General features: G+C 51.9%; 1 protein-coding gene across 1 annotated transcript; it reads right to left on the bottom strand.

Moving 5' to 3' along the window:
• Nes (nestin) lies at nucleotides 1-9063 on the bottom strand. Its single transcript, XM_020163408.2, has 4 exons — nucleotides 8134-9063; nucleotides 6992-7116; nucleotides 5251-5324; nucleotides 1-5000 (listed from the first exon to the last, which is right to left on the bottom strand). The coding sequence occupies exons 1-4, from the start codon at nucleotides 8914-8916 to the stop codon at nucleotides 472-474; spliced, it is 5511 nt and encodes a 1836-aa protein (XP_020018997.2). The 5' UTR covers nucleotides 8917-9063; the 3' UTR covers nucleotides 1-471.
• Nucleotides 9064-24362: the final 15299 nt, after the last annotated feature.

Here is a 24362-nt window from a genome sequence, read left to right as displayed (position 1 = left end):
TTTGTAGGTGCAGGCATGACTTTATTCAAGCAGTGTGGGGATGAAAAGGTCAGATCACAGGTGCACCCCTCTCCTCTATTAGCCACAGGCCACACCTCCCATAGGGGTGGTACTACTGCAGAGCAGGGGCTGGGCTGGGGAGCCCAGGCACATAGATAACTGCAGCCCTACCCTTCAGAGAAAGCACAAAGCCTGATCTTTTCCCACTGGTGAGATGCAGAAGAAATGGGGCCTAGTACTACAGGGGTCCAGCTGACTTAAGCCTTTGGGATGGTGCAAGGTCTGACAGGGTCTGAACCTCCAATCTTGGGACAGGATCCTTTGTCACATCCTGTTTCAGCTCAGCCAGCCAGGCCTCTTTCTTGGACAGAAACCACAGGTAAAGAGATCATAAATTAAGGATGCTGAACCTGAGCAGGGAAGGGCTTGGGGAAATCCTCCCACCAAGTCCTCAGTACAGAGGAGCTTTCTTTAGTCTTCCCCCGAGGACAAAGAATCTCCGTCTGTTTCCCTTGGAGTGAACTTCAGGAATCGACCTGGACCCAGGTGTACAGGAGCCCCTGCCCAAGGGGTCTTTCGGGCACCACCCTCCTCTTCCTGTAAGGGGAGCCCTTGGTTTCCATCAAGGGCCGCCTGTGTCCCATTCCCCACTTCCTTGGACTGTTCCAGTCCATTTACCACCCTCCCACTCATGTGCTCTGACTCCTCCAAGTTGGGAGCCTGACCATTGATACTGAAGATGTCCTCTGCCCCTGGGCCCATGTCCTCCACCCCTCTAAGGGTCTCCAAAGAGCCAGGGATTTGGTCCTCCTTCTCCAAGGGAACAGAGTCAGATTCCTCCTCTGAGCCAGAAGGTTCTGCACTATCCTGGGACTCAGTATCCAGGGCAGTCACAGGGGCATCAGCCATGGTGCCCCTCAAGCCATCATCCCAGGGGACATTGACACCCACGGCCCCAGGCTCCAGGAGATCCCCTCTTTGAGAACTACTCAGGGTCTGGAGGCTGCCAACAGAGGATCCTGACTCCCACTGCTGAACCCCTGGCTCCCTTTCCTCTTCCTCCCCACTTTCTTCCTCATCAGCAAACCCATCGGATTCCCCATCCCGATCCCAGCCTGTTGGCTCCAGCAGCTGGGGCACTTGACCCAGAGGTTCTGCCACCTCCCTGGAAACCCCTGGAAGAAGAGAAGCCTCTGTCCCCAGGTCTTCAAAATCCTCTGACAGGTCAGAGTCAGGGCCCTGCTCCTCCTCCCCATCCTCCTCATCTTCTGAGGGTGGGGCCCCCAAGCCCTTGGAGGTCAAAACAGCAGGGTCCCAGTCTTCCATCCCAGCTTCCCCTTGAGGGGAGGGCCTCTGCTCCCCAGCCAGGTCCAACCTTGGGGAGGCAGGGGACCTGAGGTAGAGGCCCAGGGGAGTGGAATCCGGAAGGGTTTCCCCTAGCTCATCAGCCTCACTCTCTTCTCTGCTCTCCTCCCCCTCCTCTTGAAGACTCTCAGGGATTTCCCCAGGACCAAACTCCTCCTGCTCACCCTCCCCATTTCCCAGTACTTCAGCCATGACTTCTGGGCCCCAGCTAGGCTCTTGGTTCCCCTCAACCTGGAGCTGAGGCCCAGGGACATCTTCCAGGATTGGACTGGGCGGCCAGGGCTCCTTAGGCCTGGCACATGGGGGTGCAAGCACCGGTTGTGCACCCTCATCTTCCTCTTGCCCTGAGGGACTGGCCTGAGGGACATCACTTCCATCATGGCCTGGGGTCTCAGCAGAGAACACCTCCGCTCCCCAGGGGACTGTTGGCTCTGGCTTCTTCCAGTCCCTGGGAGGCTCCACGGGGTCTCTGCTCACCTTAGGCGGTCCAGGGAACATGACCTCTGAAGCATCTGCCTCCTCTAAGCTCTTGCCAGGCCCTTCCAAACCCTGAGCTCTCTTTGCCTCCAAACTTTCCTCCCCCATAAATGGTTGCACCACTTTTTCTCTAGCCGGGTGCCCTGGGTCCTCCAGCCCTACCTCGGTAACTTCCTGCTTCAGTTCCACCTCAGCTCCTACAGCAGACTTGCTCCTGTCTGTCTCTGACCCCAAGGTCATCTCTAGGGAGTCATGGTCACCCCCAGGGACTGCATCCTCATCTTTCAACAGGGGCTCTATCACCTCTGGCTCTCCCTGGGAAGCTGGGAAGTCTGGGGCCTCCACCTGCTCTGGTTGCCTTTCCCTATCCTGGAGGCCCTCAGTGCTCTCCTTCCCACTGGCTCCCACTACTGGGACCCTCCACTCTTTGGACTCAGGGTTCCCTGGGTCCCAGCTCTCACCCATGGAATTCAGCTGTAGCTCTCCTTGTTCTGCAGCCTTTTCCTTCCCATCCTGCTTCCTCAGGTCCAGCTTTGACTCATCCTCATTTTCCATTCCATCCCTCCCAGTGGGGAGTTCCTGACCCAGGTCTTGATCCTTCACCTCCATATCCTCCCACCTGGGCTGATTTACAGACTGAGGCTGCTCTTCTCCCTCTTCTTCCAGAGACCTCAGCGACTCTTGGTTCTCTCCCTTCTCTAGGATCTCTTCCTCTTCCAGATCCCTTTGATTTTCCTTCTCTGCCCCTACTGAAGATCTCAAAGTCTCTAGGTTCCACTCACCCAGAGAGCTCAGTGGTTCTTGATTGTCCTTTTCTGGAGGACTCAGTATCTCTTGATTCTCTCCCTTCTCTAGGCTCTCTTCCTCTTCCACATCCCTTTGATTTTCCTTTTCTGCCCCTACTGGAGATCTCAAAGTCTCTAGGTTCCACTCATCCAGAGAGCTCAGTGGTTCTTGATTGTCCTTTTCTAGAGGACTCAGTGTCTCTTGGTTCTCATCCCCAGACCTGAGGGTTTCTTGAATTTCCTTTTCTAGAGGTTTCATTGTCTCTCTATTCATTTCTTCTAGAGACCACAGTGGCTCTTGACCTTCTAGAGGTTTCAGTGTTTCCAGATTCTCTTCTTCTGCAGTCTTTAGTGATTTTAGGTTCTCAGTTTCTAAAGATCTCACGGACTCTACACTCTCTTCTTTCAGTGACTTGAATAATTCTTGATTCTCTTTTTCAAGAGATTCAACTGTCTCCTGGTCCTTTCCAAGATACGTCAGTGGCTCTGAATTTGTGTTCTCTAGTGGTCTCAATGTCATCTGGTCTTCTCCTAGAGCCCTCAGTGGGTGTTGAGTCTCTTGTTCAAGAGAGCTAAATATCTGTTGATCTTCCTCTAGAGACCTCAGTGGCTCCTGGTTCTCTGTTTCTACAGTGTTTGCAATCCTCTGGTCCTCTTCTAGAGACCTCAGTGGTTCTTGAGTCTCTTTTTCTAGAGGGCTCACAATCCTCTGGCCTTCCTCTTCTAGAGACCTCAGTGGCTCTTGATTTTCTACAGGTCTCGTAATCCTCTGGTCCTCTTCTTCTAGCAACTTCAGTGGCTCTTGATTCTCTTTTTCTAGAGGTTTCACAATCTTCTGGTCCTCTTCCTCTAGCAACTTCAGTGGCTCCTGGTTCTCTTTCTCTAGAGGTCTAAGAATCTCCTGGTTCTCATCTTTAAGAGATGTCAGGGACTCCTGATTATCTTTTGCTAGAGGTTTCACAATCTTCTGGTCCTCTTCTTCTAGTGACTTCAGTGGCTCCTGGTTCTCTTTCTCTAGAGGTCTAAGAATCTCCTGGTTCTCATCTTTAAGAGATGTCAGGGACTCCTGATTATCTTTTGCTAGAGTTCTCCACATCTCCAGGTCCTCTGCTTCTTGAAATCTCAGTGGCTGTTGGCTCTTCTTCTCAAGAGCTCTCAATGACTCTAAGTTCTCTTCTTCTAGAGACTTTACTAATTCTTGATTTTCCTTTCCTAGAAGTAAAACTGTCTCTAGATTACCTTCAGGAGACATCATTAGTTCTTGGTTCTCCTTTTCTAAGGATCTCAATATTTGTGGGTCCTCATTTTCTACAGGCTTAGGTAGTTCAGAAGCCTCCTTTTCTAGAGGTTTCTCTGCCTCCACATCCTTTTCTTCTAAAGACCATAATAACTCTTGATTTTCTTCTTCTAGACTTTTTAGTGTTTCTTCTTCTGAAGACCTCAGAGATTCTTGGTTCTCCTTTGCTAAGAATTGCAATGTCTGTGGGTCCTCATTTCCTATAGGCTTAGGTACTTCAGGGGGCTCCTTTTCTAGAGTTCTCTCTGCCTCCACTTCCCTTTCTTCTAAAGACCTTAATAACTCATGATTTTCTTTTTCTGGACTTTTTAGTATTTCTAAGTTCTCTTCTTCTAAAGACCTCAGAGATTCGTGATTCTCCTTCTCTAGTGTCTCATGGCTCTGATTTTCCAGAGACATCAATGGCTCCTGAATCTCCTCCCCCAGACTCTTCAGGGTTTCTTTTTCTAAAGGACCCTGGGAGTCCTGGATTTCCTTCACATGCAGATCCCCTTCTTCTTGCCAAGTTTCCTTCTGTAAGCTGCTTGCCACTTTGACCTCTATGGTTGCTTCTTTCTCTACTAGCCCCCATATTTGCCCTTCTTTCTCCTGGAATATGCTAGACACTCTAGATGTACTGGGTTCTTCATCTTTAGCCTCTAAACTGGGGTGGTCAGGGCTGAGGAGTGGGACTGAAGAGACCTGGTCCTCAGGGGACTGGCCTGCACTGGCCCCTGGCTGCTTGCCCCCAGGTTCCTCTGGTCCTGGGATGATGCTGTCAGGGATGCCTGCCTTAGCTTCAGTCCCCAGGGGCTCTGGAGCCTGTTGCCTCTCACCCTGTGACTGGAGCAGAGGGAGAGGGGCTTCCTGGGCTCTGACCTCTGCATTCATAGCAAGACAGGGAGTCTGAGGTGTGGGTGGGATCGGGGTGCTGGCTAAGGCAGGGGTACGGGCTTGGAGGAATTCCTGGCTCTTCAAAAAGGCTGGCACAGGTGTCTCAAGGGTATTTGGTAGGGGTGAAGGGAGGGGAGTTGGGCTGAGGACAGGCAGACGCCGAATCTCTGGGGTCCCAGGAAAATGCAGCTCCAGCTTGGAGTCTGGAAAGGCAGATGGGAAGATACAGTGTCAGTTTCTGGCTCTCTGGGGAGCCATAGAGCAGCCTTGCTGCTGGTAACAGTGCACCAGGGTGCCACCCTTGGCCTCCACTGGCTGGACTGAGCTTGTGCTTAGTGCCTTTGGGACCAAGGAGTTAAGACTTAGGTTGGTGCTCAAGAAACGTCTCAAGGACTCTAAGTCGAGTAGGAAAAGCAAAGAAGATAAAGTTTCAGGAGGAAACTGCTCTCTTACCCTGGAAGCCAAGGGAAGCCTTGGAATTGCCGCTAGGTGTCTGCAGCCGGGAGTTCTCAGCCTCCAGCAGGGTCCTGGGGAGGAGGGAGGAAAAGTCGGGTCAGACTTCTACCCCAGCTGGATCAACTTGCATGCCAACACTGCAGGCTCCCTCTTCACTTTGACCAATGTCACACAAAATTTGCCACATGCAGTGTGAAGTCACACAGTCACACACCCGCAGACATCACACAGAGTCACACACATATTTGGGACACACAGAGGACCTCACAGACACACAAATAAATTCCCACGCAGTCAGACACAGTGCCACCACACACCCACACATAGCTCAGACTACTCTCCTCCTCCCCAGCCCAGGCCAATGACCTCATCCTCGGGTTGGGGGCCGATTCTCATGCTAATTACTGCCTTTGTCTACACAGCCATCTGGAGGGTCTGAGAAGGGGGGCTTCTCAGGGGAAGTGGGAATTCTCAGGCTGTTCCCATGGGATGGGATCCCTCCTCCTCCTCCCCTGGGGCCCTTAAAGCTGGTGAGAGACAAAAGCAAATGAATTCAGCCCCCTCTCTCCAAATGCTTTTCATGCCTCAAAACCCAGCGGTTACACTCCTCAGGGCCTGCCTAGACCCTTCCTCTCAGTGATTTGATTGGGGTCACTACCATCCCTCATCTTGGGACCTCTAGCACAGTGAATCCCAAGGCATGGAGGTCTTGGGGCTGATTGAGGGAGGGGAACCAATTGATTTAAGTTATTGTGAACAGCTACTCTCTGTTCCTTTCATGACCTCTGAGTCTGGTTGGCCCTCCCTAGTCTTAATCTCTGTCTTCCCAGACAGCATCCTGCTCCCCTGCACCCTGTCCTCTGTAGAGTGGAGCCCTTCTCTTCCCCACCCTCCCTACTCACTGACCGTCCTTCTCTGGACCTGTGAGCCCTTCAGCTCCTGGACCTGTCACAGGCCCTATGCCTTTTCTGCTCGTGAATTCTGGGAGAGGAGGCCCCATCCTAATAATGTGGCCCCACCCTGTTTCTTGGTACACACATCCCTCACAAGTTCTGAGGCCCCTTCCTCAGACTCCTTCACTGGATCGTTAGCCAGCTGAGCTAGTTTCTCCAAAGAGACCTTGCAGAGGTCACACACAACCAGCAAGAAGCAGCAACTCCCCGCAGCCTCTCCCCAAGCATCCAACAGGAAAGGTGGCCAGTGAACTGGGCAGGGCCAAGAGCACTAGGACTTGCGAGGAGTCAGGCTCCAGACACTCAGGCTAGAAAGGGGCCTGGGAAGTCACCCCGTCCAGCTTCTACCCCTAGGTAAGTAAGGCTAGGGCCTAGGTCAGGTGAAGTCAGTGTAACCATCCATGCTGCAAAGTCTCCTTTCCGAGACTCCTCAGGGATTTTGCCCCTGTGAATATGAGCACACACAGAGACTTGAACTTTCAGCCCCTTGGAGGAAGGGTCTGGACAGATGACCCACCTGTGTCCAGCCTCCTCCCCCAAGGCCACCCCACTCAGCAGCATCACTTCATTATTCAGGGTTTCCTGGGCACAGGACACATCTGGCCCTGAACCCCAGGAGGAGCAGGCGGGCTCAGGGGAAACATGTCCTGGTGTGAACGTTACCAGCTTATGAGTCACAGAATCTAGGGGTAGCCAAGCTGGGTCCCTGGCCCCTTCAGTCAAGGAGTCTCTGCCCAGTATGTGTGCATATATGTGTGCCTGGGTGGATCTGGGTCAGCCCATACCTGTACGTAGCCACCTCCAGGCTGAGGGACATCTTGAGGTGTGCCAGTTGCTGCCGACCTTCCAAGACCTGGGCAATCTGGCTCTGTAGACCCTGCTTCTCCTGCTCCAGGGCCTCCACCGCTAACTGCAGAGCAAGCCAGGGGCAGTTAGTGGTACTGCCAGGGTCCCTCCTGCTCATTACCCAGACCCATCTCTGCTCCCTGAGTGACTTCTCTGTGGAGCAGATCCAAACCTCCCCCAATCCCTCTCTGCCCAGGTATACCCTGCTAGGTCCCCCAGATGAGGGCCCCCTCAGCCCTCTCTCACGCCTGGCTCCTCTGAGGATCCTGATTAAATGGTAAGCACATGTGGCTGAGAATTCAGCTCTCACAGGAAGGAGGATGTGAGGGAGGAGAGGAGATGGGTTACAGAGAGGAGAAGGGGAAAGTAGAAGCAGCAGGAAAAACGATTAATCAAGAGGCCTGCAGGCCTGGAAGCCAAGCAGCCCAGGTCCCATCCCAGTCTCCTGCTCCTTGCACCAGGCCCCCACCCCTCCCCTTTCCACATGTTCTGGAATCTTCCTCCTCTGAAAGGAAGAGTGGGGAGGTGGCCAGGGAGAGACCTCTGTCTGGCCCAAGCAAGAGGCTGTTTTCTCAGCTGTTGGTCACATCTGTGCAGTGTGAGGGGAAGCAGCTGTCCCAGGCCTCTGGAATGTGCTCCAGAGAGCTGAGAAACCATGACAATGGGAGAGGGGCTAATGGTCACTCATCCAGGGCCCCTCACTCCTTCTGAGGGACTTGGACATTCTCTGTGGCCAGGTCCTCAGACTCAGTGCTGAGGAAGAAGTGCTGGGCACCTTCTGAGAGACAGCAGCCTAGGGAGGGGCCCAGGGGGCCATCATGGAGGAAAGGTGTTATCCAGAGAGTGAAGGCTTCAGCCCGTCTTGGCTGCCTCCCTTTCTAGGGGCCTGTGTGCTGAGAGGCATCTGAATCCTGTTCTTCCCAGCCTAGATAGTTTTAATAATCTGGGGGCTGTGGCACCGGTATGGTTGGTCTGACTAGTGGCTGCTGAATCGGCAGCCACCCCTGCACCACTCTGAGGTCCCTGAGCCTCCTAGGGATTTCCTGGAGCCTGGTCTCACCCAGATCCAAGAACTCCTCACCTGGAACTTTTCAGTTGCCCGCAGCCGCTCCTGCCAGCGGCCCTCCAATCTCTGTTCCAATGCCGCCCTGCGCTCCTGGAGGCCGCTGCGCTCTGCCTGGAGCTGCTGCAGCTCCAGGCGACCCTCCCGGGCGCCCTGCACGGCTCGGCCCAACCGCTCGCGGGCCTGGCCCAGCGAAGTCTCCATGTGCGCCACGCGCTCTTGGTAGCCGCGCACTGCCCCGCGCCACGCCTCACCCAGCCGCCTGGCCAGCTCCTCCACCTCGGGGGCAGGCGCGGGGAGCCCACGGGGCGGCGCGGGGCAGCGCGGGGCACAAGCAGCTTGTGCGTTCAGGCTGGCGAGCTCCTCCTCGTGCGCCACGCGCAGAGCCTCCAACTCGCGCTCCAGCTCCGCCGCCTGTGTGCTCAGCCAGCCCTGGGCGCATTTCTCGGTCTCCACCGCGCGCCGGCTGCGGGCTGCCTCCTCGGCGGTTCGTTCCCGGGCCAGCCGCAGCTGCTGGCATCGTCCTGCCACGCCCTCCAGCTCTTCAGCCAGGTTATCACGTTCCACCTCGGCCGCGTGCTTCTCCCGCCAGCGCTGGTCGACGAGGGCCCGCAGAGCTGCCAGCTCGTCGTCAGCACGGGCCCTCCAGGAGGCATCCCCGGACTGTGCCCGGAGACCTCCGAGCTCTGCGCTGAGCAGCTCATTCTGCTCCTCTAGCGCTTTGACCCGGGCCAGGTAGGCCTCCAGGCGTCGATTGAGCTCCCACATCTGAAAAGATTCCTCCCCCATGCAGCCCTCCATCCTGCTCGTCTGCCCCACCTTGCGTGGACAGACGCGCACGAGGAGAAAGGAGTGGCTCTCAGAGCTTTTAAGAGGAAAGAGAAAAAGGAGAGCTAGGGGGACAATGACGGGGCGGGGCAGGAGCAGCCGGAGCGACTGAGAGTCGGGAGTGGGAGCGAGGCTATTCATACTCCCGCCAGCCGGGCGGGAAAGGGGCGGGACCCAGGCCTTAACCCCTTAGAGTACAGCATAACGCTCAGCCTCCATCTCTGCGTCCTAGGATGCCAGAGAGTGGCACCAAAAGGGAAGCCAGGTCCTGGGGAATCCTATCCAATGGAGGTGACTTTCTGAGGGAGAAGGCTGTGAGGAAGGGTCAAACCCTCTCAAAAGCAGATAATGCACAAAACGGGGCCTTTGGAGGGGGTGCGAGTCACGGTTACTCAGCACACCCAGGAGAGCTGTCACTTACTGAAGCCCTCTGAGACTCCGTTTCTCATTCATAAAATGAAGTGAAGATGGAACTCTCATGGGCTGCTGGAAGGAAGGACGTGGTCGTGATTTTTGTAAACAGTGAATGCGCACGCTGGAGGGAACAGCACTGGAGAGAGAGCTGGAGAGAGACTGCCAGCAAACGACAAGAACAAGTATCTCATGCCACACACAGCAGTGACACACAAACACCCTGTTGCCTCCGCCTCCATCGGGTAAAGGAAGGACCAGGGGGATGGATATTAAGAACATTTTCCCGACTTCCTCCATCCCTACTACTCTGGTGTGTAACTACTGAGTGAGCCATAGCCTCGCTTTAGGAACTTCTCCAGCTCTCAGAAGGGCGCTCCATCCTGTCCCAGGTCGGGAATTTTAGGGCAGTGGGCGCCCCCTGCTGGCTGATAAATCAAGTCGGAAAGAGGAAGCGAAGCAAGAGGCAAACTCTTCTTTCCGTTAATTGGCCCAAGTTTATTGCCTTTGTGATTCACCAAACCCTGTTCTGTGTGGTGGCTCACCTCTGCAATCCCAGCACTGGAGAGGCTGAGGTAGGAGGACTGCGAGTTTGAGGCCAGCCTCAAACTCTGTCAAAAAACCCTGTCAAAAAAAAAAGAAGGACTGGGGATGTAGCTCCCTAGTAGAGGGTTTGCCTAATGTTTTACTTACATTATCTGACTTAATCTTCAAAAAATCGTTTAGAAGCTTCTATAGTTCAGGAAGCAGAGAACTCACTAAGGGTGGGGGTAGTTTAGAAGGCTATGGTGATGGATCCATGGGACTTAGGGTGTGTAAAGGAGAAACAGGGCAAGGTGAGGAGGCTTAGGGGTAATGACACACAGGGGATCTTTCGGGAAGGATTTCTGTTCATGTCAATTCAGTTTAGCTCTCAAATGTTCATTGAGGGCTTATTATGTGTTAGCACCAAAGAGATTGCAGGGACACACCCATGGGATAATGCCCAGGGGGAGGCATTTGGTGCTGTGTCTCAACTCAGGCAAAGAGCAGTGGCTCTGACTTCTCTAGCTGAACAGCCTTTGACAAATTATATAACTTCTCTAAGGGAGCCTGTTTTCCTATTTGGTAAGGAAGGCTAATACCTCCTCACCCAAGTTTGTTCTGAGAATCAAATAAGCCCAGGTATGGGGAAGTCTTTGTACCAGCGGCACTCAGTGGGCACAAGGTGGGCTCAGGCAACCTCCTCTCGTCCTCCAGAGGTTGCAACAGGTTACAAAGAATGTTCTTTGTTGTGGTGGAGGTGGTAGTGGTGGGGATAGAACCCAGGGCCTTGCACGTGCTAGGCAAGCACTCTACCACTGAGCTACACACCAGTCCAGTTACCAGGATTTTTGTGAGACCTTTGGTTGTACCTTGTAGTGTCCCTGAGCCAAGGACATATGAGCTGTGTGACCCTACAGTAGGTGAGTGCAAAGCCAGTTCAGCAGGCATCCTGAGGGGTGTCCCCAAGCAAGCTGAGGGCTCCTGGGTTGCCTTGAGAGGGGTCCGATCTTGATCCTGATCATTAAAATGGAGCTTGGGAGGTTAGTTTTTGCAGCCCTGGGGGTTAAACTCAGGGCTTCACATATGCTGAACAAGCACTCTACCACAATAAAGGTTTTAATTAAAGCCTTGAATAAAACAGAAATCATGTTTATCAAATCTACAGATTAAGCTGGGCGCTGGTGGCTCACACCTGTAATCCTAGCTACTCAGGAGGCAGAGATCAGCCCGGGCAAATAGTTTACCAGACCCTATCTTGAAAATATCCAACACATAAAAGGGCTGGTGGAGTGGCTCAAGTGTAAAGGTGCCTGCCTAGCAAGCGTGAGGCCTAGAGTTCAAACTATAAGAATTGAGTTAATTTTTACAGAATAGGAAAAAGTAAACTAGGTAAGGGATGCTGACATTCCCATTGCCCTATACTGAGGAAAGGTACTTTAAGAGGGGCCTGGTTTCATCCCAGAAGAGAAAGATGACCAGATGGCATGGGAACTTCAAATAATGTTTGAAGAAGACTCTGAACCATCTGTGTCTCAGGGTTGCCGTTAGACTCTGAAATGGAAAATAGTGACTCTCAAGTGCTACATAGCTTCTCAGGGAAGTTTCCAGACACACTCTGAAGGCCTTCACCCCGCAGTCATGTGAGAGAAGGCAGGCAGCAGGAGCAGGGACAGTGGTAGAACAAAGAGGCAGTCAGCACCTTACCACCCAGTGGCAGCCACCAAAGAGTGCAGGCTCCTAAGGGAAGGACACAAGGCCAGGCATGCCTGGAGGACGTATGGGCCCCACTCCTGGACAGCTGTCTTTTTTTTTTTTTTTTGCCATACTAGGGGTTTGAATTCAGGGCCTCATGCTTGCTAAGCAGGTGCTCTATCACTTGAGCCACTCCACCAGCCTTTGGGCATCTGTCTTTCAGAATACAGGCTTACTCACCTGCCCCCTGGGCCTCACTGAACAGTGAAAACTGACCCTGTTAAGAGATGGCTAGGGATCAGGCAATCACAGGTGTGGTCCTGTGAGTAACGAAAGGGGGCTCCAAGAAAGGGGGCTCCATGGGGCATCACCTTGGTGTCACCACCCCAGGGAGAGCTGCATCTAAGGGAGGCTGACCATAGCAGCAGGCAAGTGGTATGCATCCCTTCCTCTGCTTGAGACACAGAAGTCTCCGAGAGCCAGAGGGACAGGTGGGGGCAAAGAGCAGAACATTTCTTTCCCCACTGCATGTCTTCTGACCTGGGGCCAAGCCTTGCCAGCAAGGAAGGAAGAGCTTTCAATGGGATTAGAGATTTTGCTGTTGTTTTGACACAGGGTCTCAATACATAGACAGGGTCTATATAGGTCTGTCTTTTGAGACAGGGTCTTGATATGTGGCAGGTTCTAGCAAGTTTTTGGAACGTGCCTCATAGCCCAGGCTATGACCCAGAATCATGACCCTCCTGCCTCTGCCTCCCAAATGCTGGGATTATAGGCTTGCACCACTACACCAGGGAGATTGAGGTTCTTTTTTTTTTTTTTTTGAACTATTTATTTATTTATTGGCAGTACTGGGGTTTGAACTCAGGGCCTTCCTCTTGCTAGGAAGGCACTTTACCACTTAAGGCACTCCACCAACCCATGAGGTTGAGGTTCTATTTATTTATTTTTTGTGGTGCTGCAGATTGAACCTGAGGCCTCAGGCATGCTAAATATACACTATGCTGCTGAGCCAACTCCCAGCCCTTAGAGACTGAAGTTTTAAATGGTTCAGTTAAACTATACAGGACTTTTTTATCCACCAAGGTGTCCAGAAAGTTCCAGGATGTGCCAAAATGTCATTACAGGACAGGTCAGGGAGATACAACCAGCATTACTGTGAGCAGTGAGCAGTGAGATCTAAATTTGTTCCATTTATGTTATGCCCCTATGCTCCACCTCTTTGCCTCACAATTAGGGCTAGGACAGGGACCAGGAAGTCACTTACCCTCATTCCCCATTCAGCCCCTTTTACATCTCCCCTCTTCTCTCCTCCCCTTCACTTCCCAGCTGGATGGGCCTGAGTGGACATGTGTGACAAGGAATAAGGTCCTTATGACCTGTTTTCTACCTAGGAAACAATTCAGAGAGGTTTAAGTAACCTATCCAAGATCACACAGTTAGAAAAATGCAGAGTTCTGATTCCCCCTCTCTGGGAAAAAAGGCAACTGGTCAGGTTGGGGAGTGAGTCAGAGTGGAACTTTGTCATTTTTTTTTGCTTCATCTTTTCCTATCATCTTGCTTGGAGCCAGTGTAGCCCTTTGGAGTCAGGATTCAAAGCCCTCTCTTCTGCTTCAATCTCAACTTCCTACCTGTGCTCCCAACCTCACTACCCAATTGTCAGGAGAAGGGGTTAGAGGAGATCTGAAGGCCATTTGGGGCTGGGCTGGAGCTGGGATTAGGAGGCTGGACTTGGGCCAGGGAAGGAGCTGCAGGTAAGATCTGTGTTTGGCAGCACTTTAATATCTATCACACTAAGCTCCCACTGGGTGCTTGCTGACTGAATCTCCAACCCCATGCTAGTCTGATCCCTTCTCTAGGGTTGAGTTTGGACCTGAACACCCCACTGTGGGGCAGCCATGAGAGAAGAAGAAATATCAGGAAACACTGCAGAGCAGCTGTCAGGAGCACAGGCTCTGGAGGCATCTTTCTGAGTCTCGGCTTCCTTATCTGTGAAATGGGACCATCGCATCAAGCTCATCCAAGCACAAATGCTAACCTCTGCAGGCAGGACCTGGTCCTCCACTGGCACTCCACAAATGTTGCAAAACAGAAATGAGCGAATGACATGGAGTCCGGTTGTTGCCAGCCATGTAGCTGTGAACATTCTGCGCCCTCTCCATTGCCTGGTCATATGTAGAAAAGGCACTTCTTCACCTTCCCCGGGTAATGCCACATTGGTTTAAAAAGTGGTGCTACCAGTTAGCTCTCCTGCAAGCAGGGCAGAAAAAGTTCCTGTTGTTCCACACCACCCTAATACTGTGAGGCTTTTACATTCTTCACAATTGTGGGTCAGGTTCATTCGATGTACAACTGGGAAAAATCAAGATGGGTGAACATCATGTCGAGCAGGAAAATCGAGCTGTAGAAAAATGCATTCAGTAGGTGCCATTTCTAGAAGAGCTCAAAACCCTGCAAAACCACGCAGCGTTACTTAGAGACACATGCCTGTATGGTAAAAATTTTTTCTTTTCTTTTTTTTTTTTTTTGGTAGTACTGGAGTTTGAACTCAGGGCCTCATGCTTACTAAGCAGGGGCTCTACCACCTAGTCCTTCTTTGCTTTAGCTATTTTTCAGATACAGTTTCAAGCTTTTTGCCCAGGGCCAACTTCAGACTGCAATTCTCCTTCCAGTAACGGGGATTGGAGATATGTACCAGCATGTCTGGTTTGTTTATTGAGATGGAGGTCTCACTAGCTTTTTGTCCAGGCTGGTCTTGAACCATGATCCTGAGCCTCCCAAATACCTGGAATTACAGATAGGTACCACTATGCTGGGCTAAAAATATTCTTAAAGGCAAAATAATGATAAAAATAAAGGAGAGGATAGTGATTCTCTCTAGGGATGAAGAGAGAAAAGCAAGCAGGGGCTGCAGGGGCTAGAGAGATATACCACTCTTTTGTTGTTGTTGAAGTGGGGATTGAACTCAGAGGCTGGTACTTGCTAGGCAAGCTCCCCAGTTCTTTTGCTTTTTCATTTGTTTTTCAAATATGGTTTCGTGCCTTTTCTCTGGCTGGTCTTGAACCCCAACCCTCCTATCTTCACCTGTCCAGAGGCTGGGATTACAGATGCACACCACCACACCCAGCCCCAATTTGTAATATAATTCTTTAATGATAGAATGCGTGAAATTTTTCAAAATAAATGAATATGTACGGTAGGATCATCTTTAAGCCCTTAAGCCTGAAGTGCTCTTGGGCTAAAGGACCCCAGACTTTCTAATGTTGTGCCAGGTAGCACAACCTATCAAAAGAGCATGGGGACTGGTTTCATCCCAAAGAGTGGGGCACGGTACCTGTATCTGTGCTAGAGCAAGCTGCCACCAGAGGGCGTTAGTACCTCGTTCTTGGAGGTGTTCACACACAGCCCCAACCTCTCTTGGGGGATTCCTTCTTGGATCTGTCTGAGGACCACATGGCCTCCTCAGTCCTGGAGAGTCCAACAATCTAGGAATGAACAGCATTCCAGGGCCCCGTTCTTCCTCTCTGGAGCTGCACCATGTGAACTATCCTCAGAGGGTGCTTTGAGGCTAAAGTAAGATGCCTGGAAGTTAATTTCAGAAAGGATTCCCCTTTGTGGAATGTGACAGAATGGAGTGGGACAATGGAGAGGAAGACTTAGTGGGCTCTCGGCCACCAGCCCCTTCCCTAGCCAAGTAGGAGAGAGACTTCATGGCCAAGAAGCCAGACCAACCTGCAAGAGTGTCTTGTGTCCACACCTCCTTCCCAGAGCACTCTGAAGTCCTGCCCCAGCCGGGAGCCACTGGAGGGCCAAGCTCCCTCCAAGCCTTTTTGCTAGGTGTGATGCCTCCAGACACCACTGAAGGGAGCCAGTCAGCGAGGCTCTCGCTCCTACCCCATTTATGGGGGCTTGGGGGAGTCCAGCTGTCTTCCTGCTAAAGTCTAAGGTCAGGCAGATTTACTAGGAGAGAACGTGAGGGGAACGCATTTGAGAGCCAGAGGTAGGAGGAGGGCACCGGGAAGGACCGCTGCTGTGCTCCAGGCTGCTGGGGGAGGGGAGCTCTATTTATCTCCAGAGCTGATGGCATTAAAAATAACTGGGGCCCTGAGTAATCCAAGCTCCCAGCCTTGATGGCTGGGACGGAGGCCATCAGCTGGGACCAGAATGGCAGAGGATAGGGCAAGAGCAGTCCCCTAACCTGCCCTTCCTCTAGCTGGGGCCGCCCAGAGCCAGGGACTGGGCAGGCTAGTGCCCTAAGGGCTGGTGAAGAGGGCAGGGAGGGAAGGAGGAGGGGGGAAGGGATCCAGGCAGGAACAATGCTGGCTCCCAGCCAGGAGTTGTGAGTTGAGTGGGGGATTAAGAAAAGTAGGGAAGGGGAGAGGATGAGGGGGAGAGAAAACAAAGGGAAAAGAAAAGTGGGCAAGGTAGCAGAAGCTTCCCTACCTGAGTATACTGTATACTTTGCTTCCCAGTCCTTCAGCACCACCCCCACCCCAAGAAAAGGAGCCAGTCCTCTGCGTCATCCTGGTGAGGAGCTGAAGTTACAGCAGGAGGCACTGAAGTTAGCCTTTAGGAAGAACTTCCCAGAGGAATAGGGACACATTTTGGGAAGGAACGAGTCAGAGAGGGTTGTTGGAGGTGGACTGTCTCCTTGGTAAGTCCTGGGCCTCGACTGGGTTGTGGGATTCGTTCCTGTCCTGAGACAGGGTGCTAGACATGATGACCTCACCTTTCTGCCTGTGTTTCCACAGTTCCTTAGTTGATCTCTGAGCAGAGTTGAAGGCCTTGCTGACAGAAGAACAATTGCAGGAAGGTTTCACTGGGCAATCCCTGAAGCCTGGTCCACAGTGCTTGCCCTCTGGGGCCACCCTGACTCTGGAGCTGAGGGGATGGGTGGGAACCCATTGCCTGTTCTTAGTGGGAGCTCAGGAACTACTCCCAGTGGATGTTGGGAAGATGGATGAAAACTGAGTCAAGTCTCATCCCTCCTGTCCACCACAGTGAGGAGCTCACAGCTGATGCTCAGTAAACATTTGTCAAGAGAATGAATGCAACTGACCTGAAAGACACCCCAAGCGGACATCAAACCCTGTGAACAGCAATGATACCATGCCATTGTGGGCCGGGCTGGCCAGGCTCATCTTGGACTCTTTTTGGCGATACTGAGGTTTGAACTCAGGGCCCCATACTGGCTAGGCAGGCACACTACCACTTGAGCCATTTGGCCAGCTTCATCTTGGGACTCCCCATACTCAGGTGCATCTCTGGGAGTGCTGAGGGAGTTTGAGGAGCTGGGTCGGACCTCTGGAAAATCTTAGGGGTCCCTTCTGCCCAGGGGGGACCTTGCTACCAAGGCAGCTCTGGATGACCCAGGGTCCTCCTTCCCTCAGGCTTGTCCTGAAACCTCAGTCACAGTTCCAACCTGAGCCTGAAGGCCCACACCTGTCCATACCTCAGGGGGTCAGGGGCTTGCCTCTCCAGACTGACAGCTGGGATTGGACCATGGGAAAGATGGACGTGGCTTTACACCCTGAGGAGCCTTCAGGGCTGGAGAGAAAGAGGACGTGGAGGGACCAAGCTGGTTTGCACTGAACCCCTCAGTCCTTCCTTTGTGACTCAAGATTCTCCCTGCACCTGGGTGGCCCCCGCCCCCAGCTGGTCACGCCCCTTTGAGGTCCTAGTTGAATTTGGTTTCCTCTCACACAAAGGAGAGATATGATCCCTGAAGTCTCTTCCTTCTGGGATTCTGTTCTCTGGTTCTAGGATTTCCAGCTTCTAAGATGCCACCGTGGGGTGGCAGGAAGGGAGGGTCCATTGCCTAGGACTGCACAGCTGTTGGGCTGCTTTAGCTTGAGTCACCAACTGAGTCCCAGCATGGCCTGACACACCCACTCACCTCAAGTCCAGTCTGCTCCCAATGGATGCCCCTAGATACTTCCAGAATTGCCTTCTCTCTGCTATGGGTCTCCCTATTCCCCTGTGAGTGGCCACATCCATGAGGGAAACTGGGAGTCTGCTGACCCTATGGTTGGCTGGGACAGAAACAAGGAGTAGCCTGAAGTTTCAGGGTGCCAGGCAAGGACAGAGGTCAGGCAGACATTTGGTGAGGAGAGAGAAGAATGGCAGAAAGGCCTGGTGTGATAGTGCATACCTGTAATCAGGAGACTAAGGCAGGAGGATCTTGAGTTTGAAGCCAGCCTGGGCTATGCAAGATCCTGCCTCAAAAAAGAAAAAGAAGTGGAGCACCAGTGGCTCTCACCTGTAATCCTGACTACTTGGGAGGCTAAGATTAGGAGGACTGAGGCTCAAGGCGAGCCTAGGCAAACAGTTTGAGTGACCTCATCTCCAAAATAATCAGAACAAAACGGACTGGAAGTGTGGCGCAAGTGGAAGAGCGCCTGCTTTATAAGTGTGAAGCCCTGAGTTCAAACCCCAGTCCTACCAAAAAAAAAGAGTGGAGAGGACCTTTAAAAGTCCCTTCCCTACAGGAGTCAGGGGCTGCCACTCCAAAGAATGAGAAAGGGGCCAGTTGTCATGGGAAATGAATGATGGCTCAAGAGGAGACCAGGGGGCTGGGGTTAAGTGGGGTCAGCCTTGTCCCACCAGACCCCCCTTTGGTGCTAGTGACTGGGCAAGGGGCCGGGCCTGCTGTGGTGAGCCATTGATCAGGGCAGCTGTGGGGAGCTGGGGGAAGGGGCAGAGGTGGCTCAGGCCAATGCTGACGGGAAAGGGAGTGGGGGTCAGAGAAGGAGAGGCCTGGCTAGGGGACTCCCAAAGAAAAAGCCGAGGGAAGGATGTGGCTCACAGAAGACCGTTCTGAGGAGGACGGTCCTTTGAGGGCAATTGGGATGGGAAACAAGGAGAAGGAGGTTAGACTCGATGCACTTCCTGGGGAGTGCAGCTAGAGAAATACAACAGGTCTTACCCTGAATGAAGGGAGAGCAAGGGAGACAGCTGCAGCTGAGGAAGGAGGGACAAGACTGTGGGACAGACTGTGAGGAAGGAGGAAGGGGCCCCTGAAGGGCCTATGGGGGAGATCTTGGCAGTTCGCTGGGGCGGGGTGCTGTCGGTCTGCCAGGTTTCTGCAGCCGCCTGGGAAGAGCCCAACCCAGAGATCCTTATCCAGGGCAGGAACAGAACTGGTTTCTCGGCTGGCAGCGCCAAGGGTGACAGGGTAAGAGGAAGCCAAAAGGTCAGGAGGGCAGTGGCAGGCCTGAAGAAGAAGTAGGATGCCCTGGCCTGGGGACCCCTCTGGGTCCCCAGAACATTCATTCTCCACCGCATCTGCTGCTTCTTCCCCCTGACTCTCCTGGGCCCTTATTTGTCTATGACTGATTCACTTCTCTGTTTACTCTGTATAAGACAGTCCCCCTCTGTCCTGTCCCCCATCTTACTCAGGTAGGACAGATGGCCTAGCCAGGAGAAATACGTGGTTGGACTCAGCTCCTCTGCTGCCCTCCCCAGCCTCTTCCCAACCCCTGTGGGCCCCCAGCCCCTACCAACACTGAAGTTCCTGAGGTCACTGTGGGGAAAGGCAGGGAGCCAAGATGGGGTAGGGGACCCTGAAGGACTTTACTCAGACCGCTCCCTTTCATCCTCTCTGCCACAAAGGGTCTGGTGCCCCAATCCCATCCATCTTATGTCTGCAACAGCCCTTAAGCAGCTCTTTGTCGGGACCTGGGGTCAGAGGGCCTGGCCGGCACAACCCCCCTCCTCTGACCCCCACCCTTGAGACCCTTTCTTCCCTCTCCTGCCCCTTCCTAAGTACCCCAACCCCCTGGGGTCTGGATCTTCCAGACTTTCTACTATGTCACCCTCCCTTTCCTCTTCTCCCTGACCAGCCTCTCTCTCTCTCTCTCTCTCAATCTCTCTCTCTCTATCATTCTCATTCCCTCTGGGTGTGTCTCACTCTGTGTATGTGTGTCTTTCTCATTCTCTGTGTTTCTCATTCTGACTCACTCCTTTGTGTGTCTTTCTCATTCTGTTTTTCTCTCTCTTCTCTCCTTTATCCTCTCCTCCTCCTCCTCCTCCTCCTCCTCTCCCTCCTTCTTCTCCTTCTTCTCCTTCTCTTCCTTCTCCTCCTTCTCCTTCTTCCTCTTCTTTCTTCCTCTTCCTCTTCTTCTCTCTCCTCGCTATCTCTAGCTCTACTTCCTTCCTGTGTTGACTCCTACAATTTCACCCTTCCTGACACATGTAGGGTACTTGGGACCTCAGAGGCCCACTGAGCCCTAGGCTCAGTCCTTTCTGGTCTCATCTGTGTCTGGAATCTTTGGGGTTTGATATCAATGAGTCTTTCTCTTTGTTCCATACTCCTGTCTCTTGGAGAGGGAGCAGGGAGAAGAGGGGTTCCCTCTGCCTCAGTCTCCCTGAGATGTTTGTGCAGACTCTCTCATTGTTTGACAATGTCCCTACTATGCTGTGTATGTCAGCATCCCAAACCCAGGAGTGAGTCAATCTTTTTATACAGGCCTCTTTCTTTCTCTGCCCTTCCTGGTCTCCTTACTGCAGACCTGTGCCCAGGTCGCTGTGCTGCTTCAGCCTCTGCTGGGGTTGGGCTCTGAGAAGTCTGGGCTTTAGAGAAAAGAAAGCTCTGCCCTCAGAGATCTTGCAGAACTTTGGGGTGCTGGTGGGATATGGGAGCTCCTGGGCATTTTCTCCCAGAAGTGCTGAGTAAGAAAGGCTCAGTTAACGGGAAGAGGAGCCCAAGAGGACCTCCTAAGGGCGGTCCTCACCCTCCAGGTGAAAGCTGGAGGGACTTTCTCAGGGTTGTTCCAGACTGGACCAGCAGGATGAAGTGGTTCCTCCCTGATCCAATCTCCCCATTCTTGACTATAACTTTCCTGTCACCCCAGGCTGGCAGGCAGGAAAGTCCTGGAGAAGCAGAGCCCAGGGTAGGAGGAAAAAGGACCAACTCTGGCTCTGCTCTCAGCAAGCCCCAATCTTGAGAGAGGAAACATAGCCTCTGTCTTTAGGAAGCCTCCAGTCTGACCAAGGGATACCTCCCAGGAAAAAGAGACTTCCTCTTTTTGCCTTTCTCAGCAACTTTGTTCCAGAAAGAGACAGTAGGCAGAGAAAGAAAAGCAGATGCTCCAGACAAATCAACAGAGTTCCAGAACCCAAAGCTGGGGAGGGTGGATAGGGAGCCAGGATAAGGAGGGAAGGAGGAGGCAGCCTGGATGAGGATCAGGTAGGAGTGAGGATCAAGGATGAGTGAGGTGGAGAGAGGTGACATGGAAAGAGAGGAAGTCATAGCTCAGGTGGAGGAACTGAGTGCTTCTGGATTCAAACAAGAAACCAGTATACAAAAAAAAGAAGGAAGAAAGAAGGAGAAGGAGAAGAAAAATTAGCATGCAGAAGATCCTCGGCAGCCAGCCCAGCAGGATTCATTTTTCCATTTCTGAAAACAGCACTACCACCAGCCACACAGTGACCAAAGCCAGAAGTCCCAAGACCATTTTCAACACCCTCTTTTCTGTCATTTCCTCCCATCTATGCATCAGGCATAGGAAAAAGACTGCACTCTCTGCCATTTCTCTCTACCCTCTGCCCAGGCATCCTACCACTCTCCTGCCACAACTCCTCTCTTTTTTTCCAGTCCATCTCTGGCAGCCATAGGAACACTAATGGAATACCATCCCCTCCAAAAACCAAAACCAAAAACCAAAAACCTTGATGGCGTCTCATTGCTCTTAGAATAAAATAATACTTAGTGTAGCCTTCAGGTTCTGCATGACCTGGCCCTGACAACCCATTCAACCTCACAGCACCTCTGTCACAGGACCTTACCTTGGTGAGCTCCAAGTGCTTCTCTGCCTCAGGGCCTTTACCCTGTGTGGCTCCCTCTGCCTGCCTAGGGCACTTTCTCCCTGCTTTTTAGTTCCAAAGTCCTCTAAACACCTCCTCTTCTGGCACCTCTTTCCTCTCCCTACCCCACACTCAGAGAGGGCTCTCCCCTCTCTCTCTCTCTCTCTCTGGCCCTGGCCCTCTGCCCTTTGCAGGTGTGACCTCTCCTGCAGAAGCAGGAGGCCTTGGCCTCAGGGCACTCTGACCTTACAAGGAGAGGAGGCTCACCTGCCACAGAAGCCATGAAGCATGACCACTGACTGTCGGCACTGACTGACAGAGAGGCTGCTTTAAGCTGTGCAGGGATCTAAGCTTTGGAGAAGCACTGAATGTCAGTGGGCAGAGAAGGTGGACGACTTTCTCGAAGGAGCAAAATACAGCAAGCTGTAGGGGCTGCCTCTTAAAGGGTCTCCAATACCAGATTAGACTTTATTCTGGAGGTTAAAAAGGTAGCTAAGGTGAATTTTTATTTTGGCATTGTTTCTTTTTTTTTCCTTTTCTTTCTTTGTTGTTTCATTTTTCATTTCAGTTTATATTTTGGGTCCTGGGGATGGGACCGATGGCCTTGTGGTTGCTAGGCATGTTCTCTAAGACTGAGTTGCACACATCCACAGCCAGGGTACCAACATGATAAAAGTTATGTTTTCAAAGGATTCTCCTAGCAGAATTGTGCAGAGTAAATCAGAGAAGTAGAGCCATCATTTCTTAAATTTATTTTTTAATTTTTAGATAAGCTTTCACTATGTTTCTGGGCTCAAGAGACCCTCCTGCTTCAGGCTTTTGAGTAGCTCAGACTACAGGTGTACACCACTGTACCTGGATGAACCATCATTTTTTTTTAGGGCTTCCTATTTCTAAGTGCTACATAAGATTTATTTTATTTTAGTCTTACGACAACTTTGTGAGGTAGATGTTATCTGTATGTATATATGCTATTTATATTCATGGTGACCTTCTTTAGTGAAAAATTGTCCTTTCTTATCCCTTGGGTTTCTAGAGGAATTGTCACAGTGCCTCACCTATTCCTTGGCCATGGGTGTGACACAAGGCTCAACCCTGGTCCATTACTGGGCACCTTGCCCTGAGAACAGCAACTAGTTCAAGGAATAGTGATTTGATACCCACAGGACCAAACTGAGTCTCAGAATGTTGATGATTTGAATCCTAAAGGGCCTCTCTTCTTTTTTGGATCTCCCCAGGGGTCCTGGGATCAAACTCAGTGTCTTGCACATGCTAGGAAAGTGCTATACCACTGAGCTACATTTTAGCCCTTCAAGCTGTAACTTTTTAAACTTGGTGTACCTGAGGCTGATTTTAACTTGGAGAGAACTTCTATGTGACAGGATTGAATGTAGTCAGTCCACGAAAGAAACACAGGTGAGCAGGATGCAGGAACAAGGAGACATTGGTGACCATCTTTGAAGCTCTGGATTCAGCCACACCTGAAGCTAGAATTTACTAGTCCATAAACCATTAAATTATGTTATTTTGGAGGCTGGGCACCGATGGCTCATGCCTGTAATCCTAGCTACTCAGATGGCAGACATCAGGAAGATTGTGGTTCGAAACCAGCCTGGCCAAATAGTTCTGGGAGACCCTATCTTGAAAAAACTCTTCACAAAAAATGGCTGGTAGAGTGGTTCAAGGTGTAGGCCCTGAGTTCAAGCCCCAGTACCGCAAATAAAACAAAACAAAACAAAACAAAACTTACTTTTGGGATTCTCTTTGTTTGCTTTGGTGTTAGGGATGGAACCTATGGCCTCACACACACTAGGCAACTAAGTGCTCTACCACTGAGATACATCCCCAGCCCCAGCTTTGTAGGGTTTTTTTTGGTGGTAATGGGATTTGAACTCAGGGCCTTATGCTTGCTAAGCAGGTGCTCCACCACTTAAGCCACTCCACCAGTCCTTTTTTTTTTTTTCCCACCAGTCCTTTTTTATGTTGGGTATTTTTGAGATAGGGTCTCAGGAACTATTAGCCTAGGCTGGCCTCAAACTGAGATTTTCCTGATCTCTGCCTCCCAAATAGCTAGGATTAGAGGCATAAGCCACCAGTTCTTCACCCCAATTTTGTTTTTTTTTTTTTAACTGAGGCTCAGAGAAGCTCAGTAATCTGCTTGAGGTCACACAACTCATTAATGGCAGAACCAGGATTTGAACCCTTTTTATTCCCACACCTGTGCTCATTTCACTCTGTCATACCATGACAAAGAAGTTAGAAGTTACTGCTGTTTAAAATCAGTGAGCACTACGGTCTGGTCTAGGACAGTGGCCTGGGGCAGGTGGGGAGAGTTTGAGAGAGATGATGATGGAATTTAGAGAGACTTGGTAGAGATGAGTGTGGAGGCTTGGGGGAGGATGGCAGGACCCAAGGAACCTGGAAGATCTGGAAGCCAGGGTTAGAAAGGACATGTGGAAGGTGTGGGGGCAGGGAAGAAGGGGTGGTAAACACGGGGTGCTACCAGGCAGGAGGAGACTGTTGCCGAGAGACCCAGGCAGGAGCAAGGCCAGCCTGTGGGTATTGATGAGTTCATTTGGAATATGTGGGACACCACAGCCAGGCCTGGGGAAGTCCATGGATTGAGGCTGGGAGAGAGAAGGGACAACTGGAAGAGGAGGAATCTGTGTCACCACCAGGGAAGACACTGGAAGAGGAGGTGGAGTTGACTCTCCACAGCCCAGCACCCCGGCTAAGGGGCAGGAGGAGGAGGCCATGCTGACCTGGGAAGCCAGCTCAGGGGACCAGGGCTGGAGGAGAAGAGTGGAGGTGATACTGATGGATTCAGCACAAATGAAGAGGTGCTAGTCGGAGGGTGAGGAGGTCACTTTCCGCTCCCTGCTGTATGACTCAGACCCTAGCTCAGTTGCTGAAACAGTAGCCCTTTCACTGAGGCAAGGCTGAGCTCAGTCGGCTTATCTAACCCTGCCCAATGAGCCAGAGCCAGG

This window comes from Castor canadensis, chromosome 11, assembly GCF_047511655.1.
Source record: "Castor canadensis chromosome 11, mCasCan1.hap1v2, whole genome shotgun sequence".
NCBI lineage: Eukaryota > Metazoa > Chordata > Mammalia > Rodentia > Castoridae > Castor > Castor canadensis.
The sequence above is the reverse complement of the archived record's forward strand: the minus strand, read 5'-3'. Positions and strand labels throughout refer to the sequence as shown.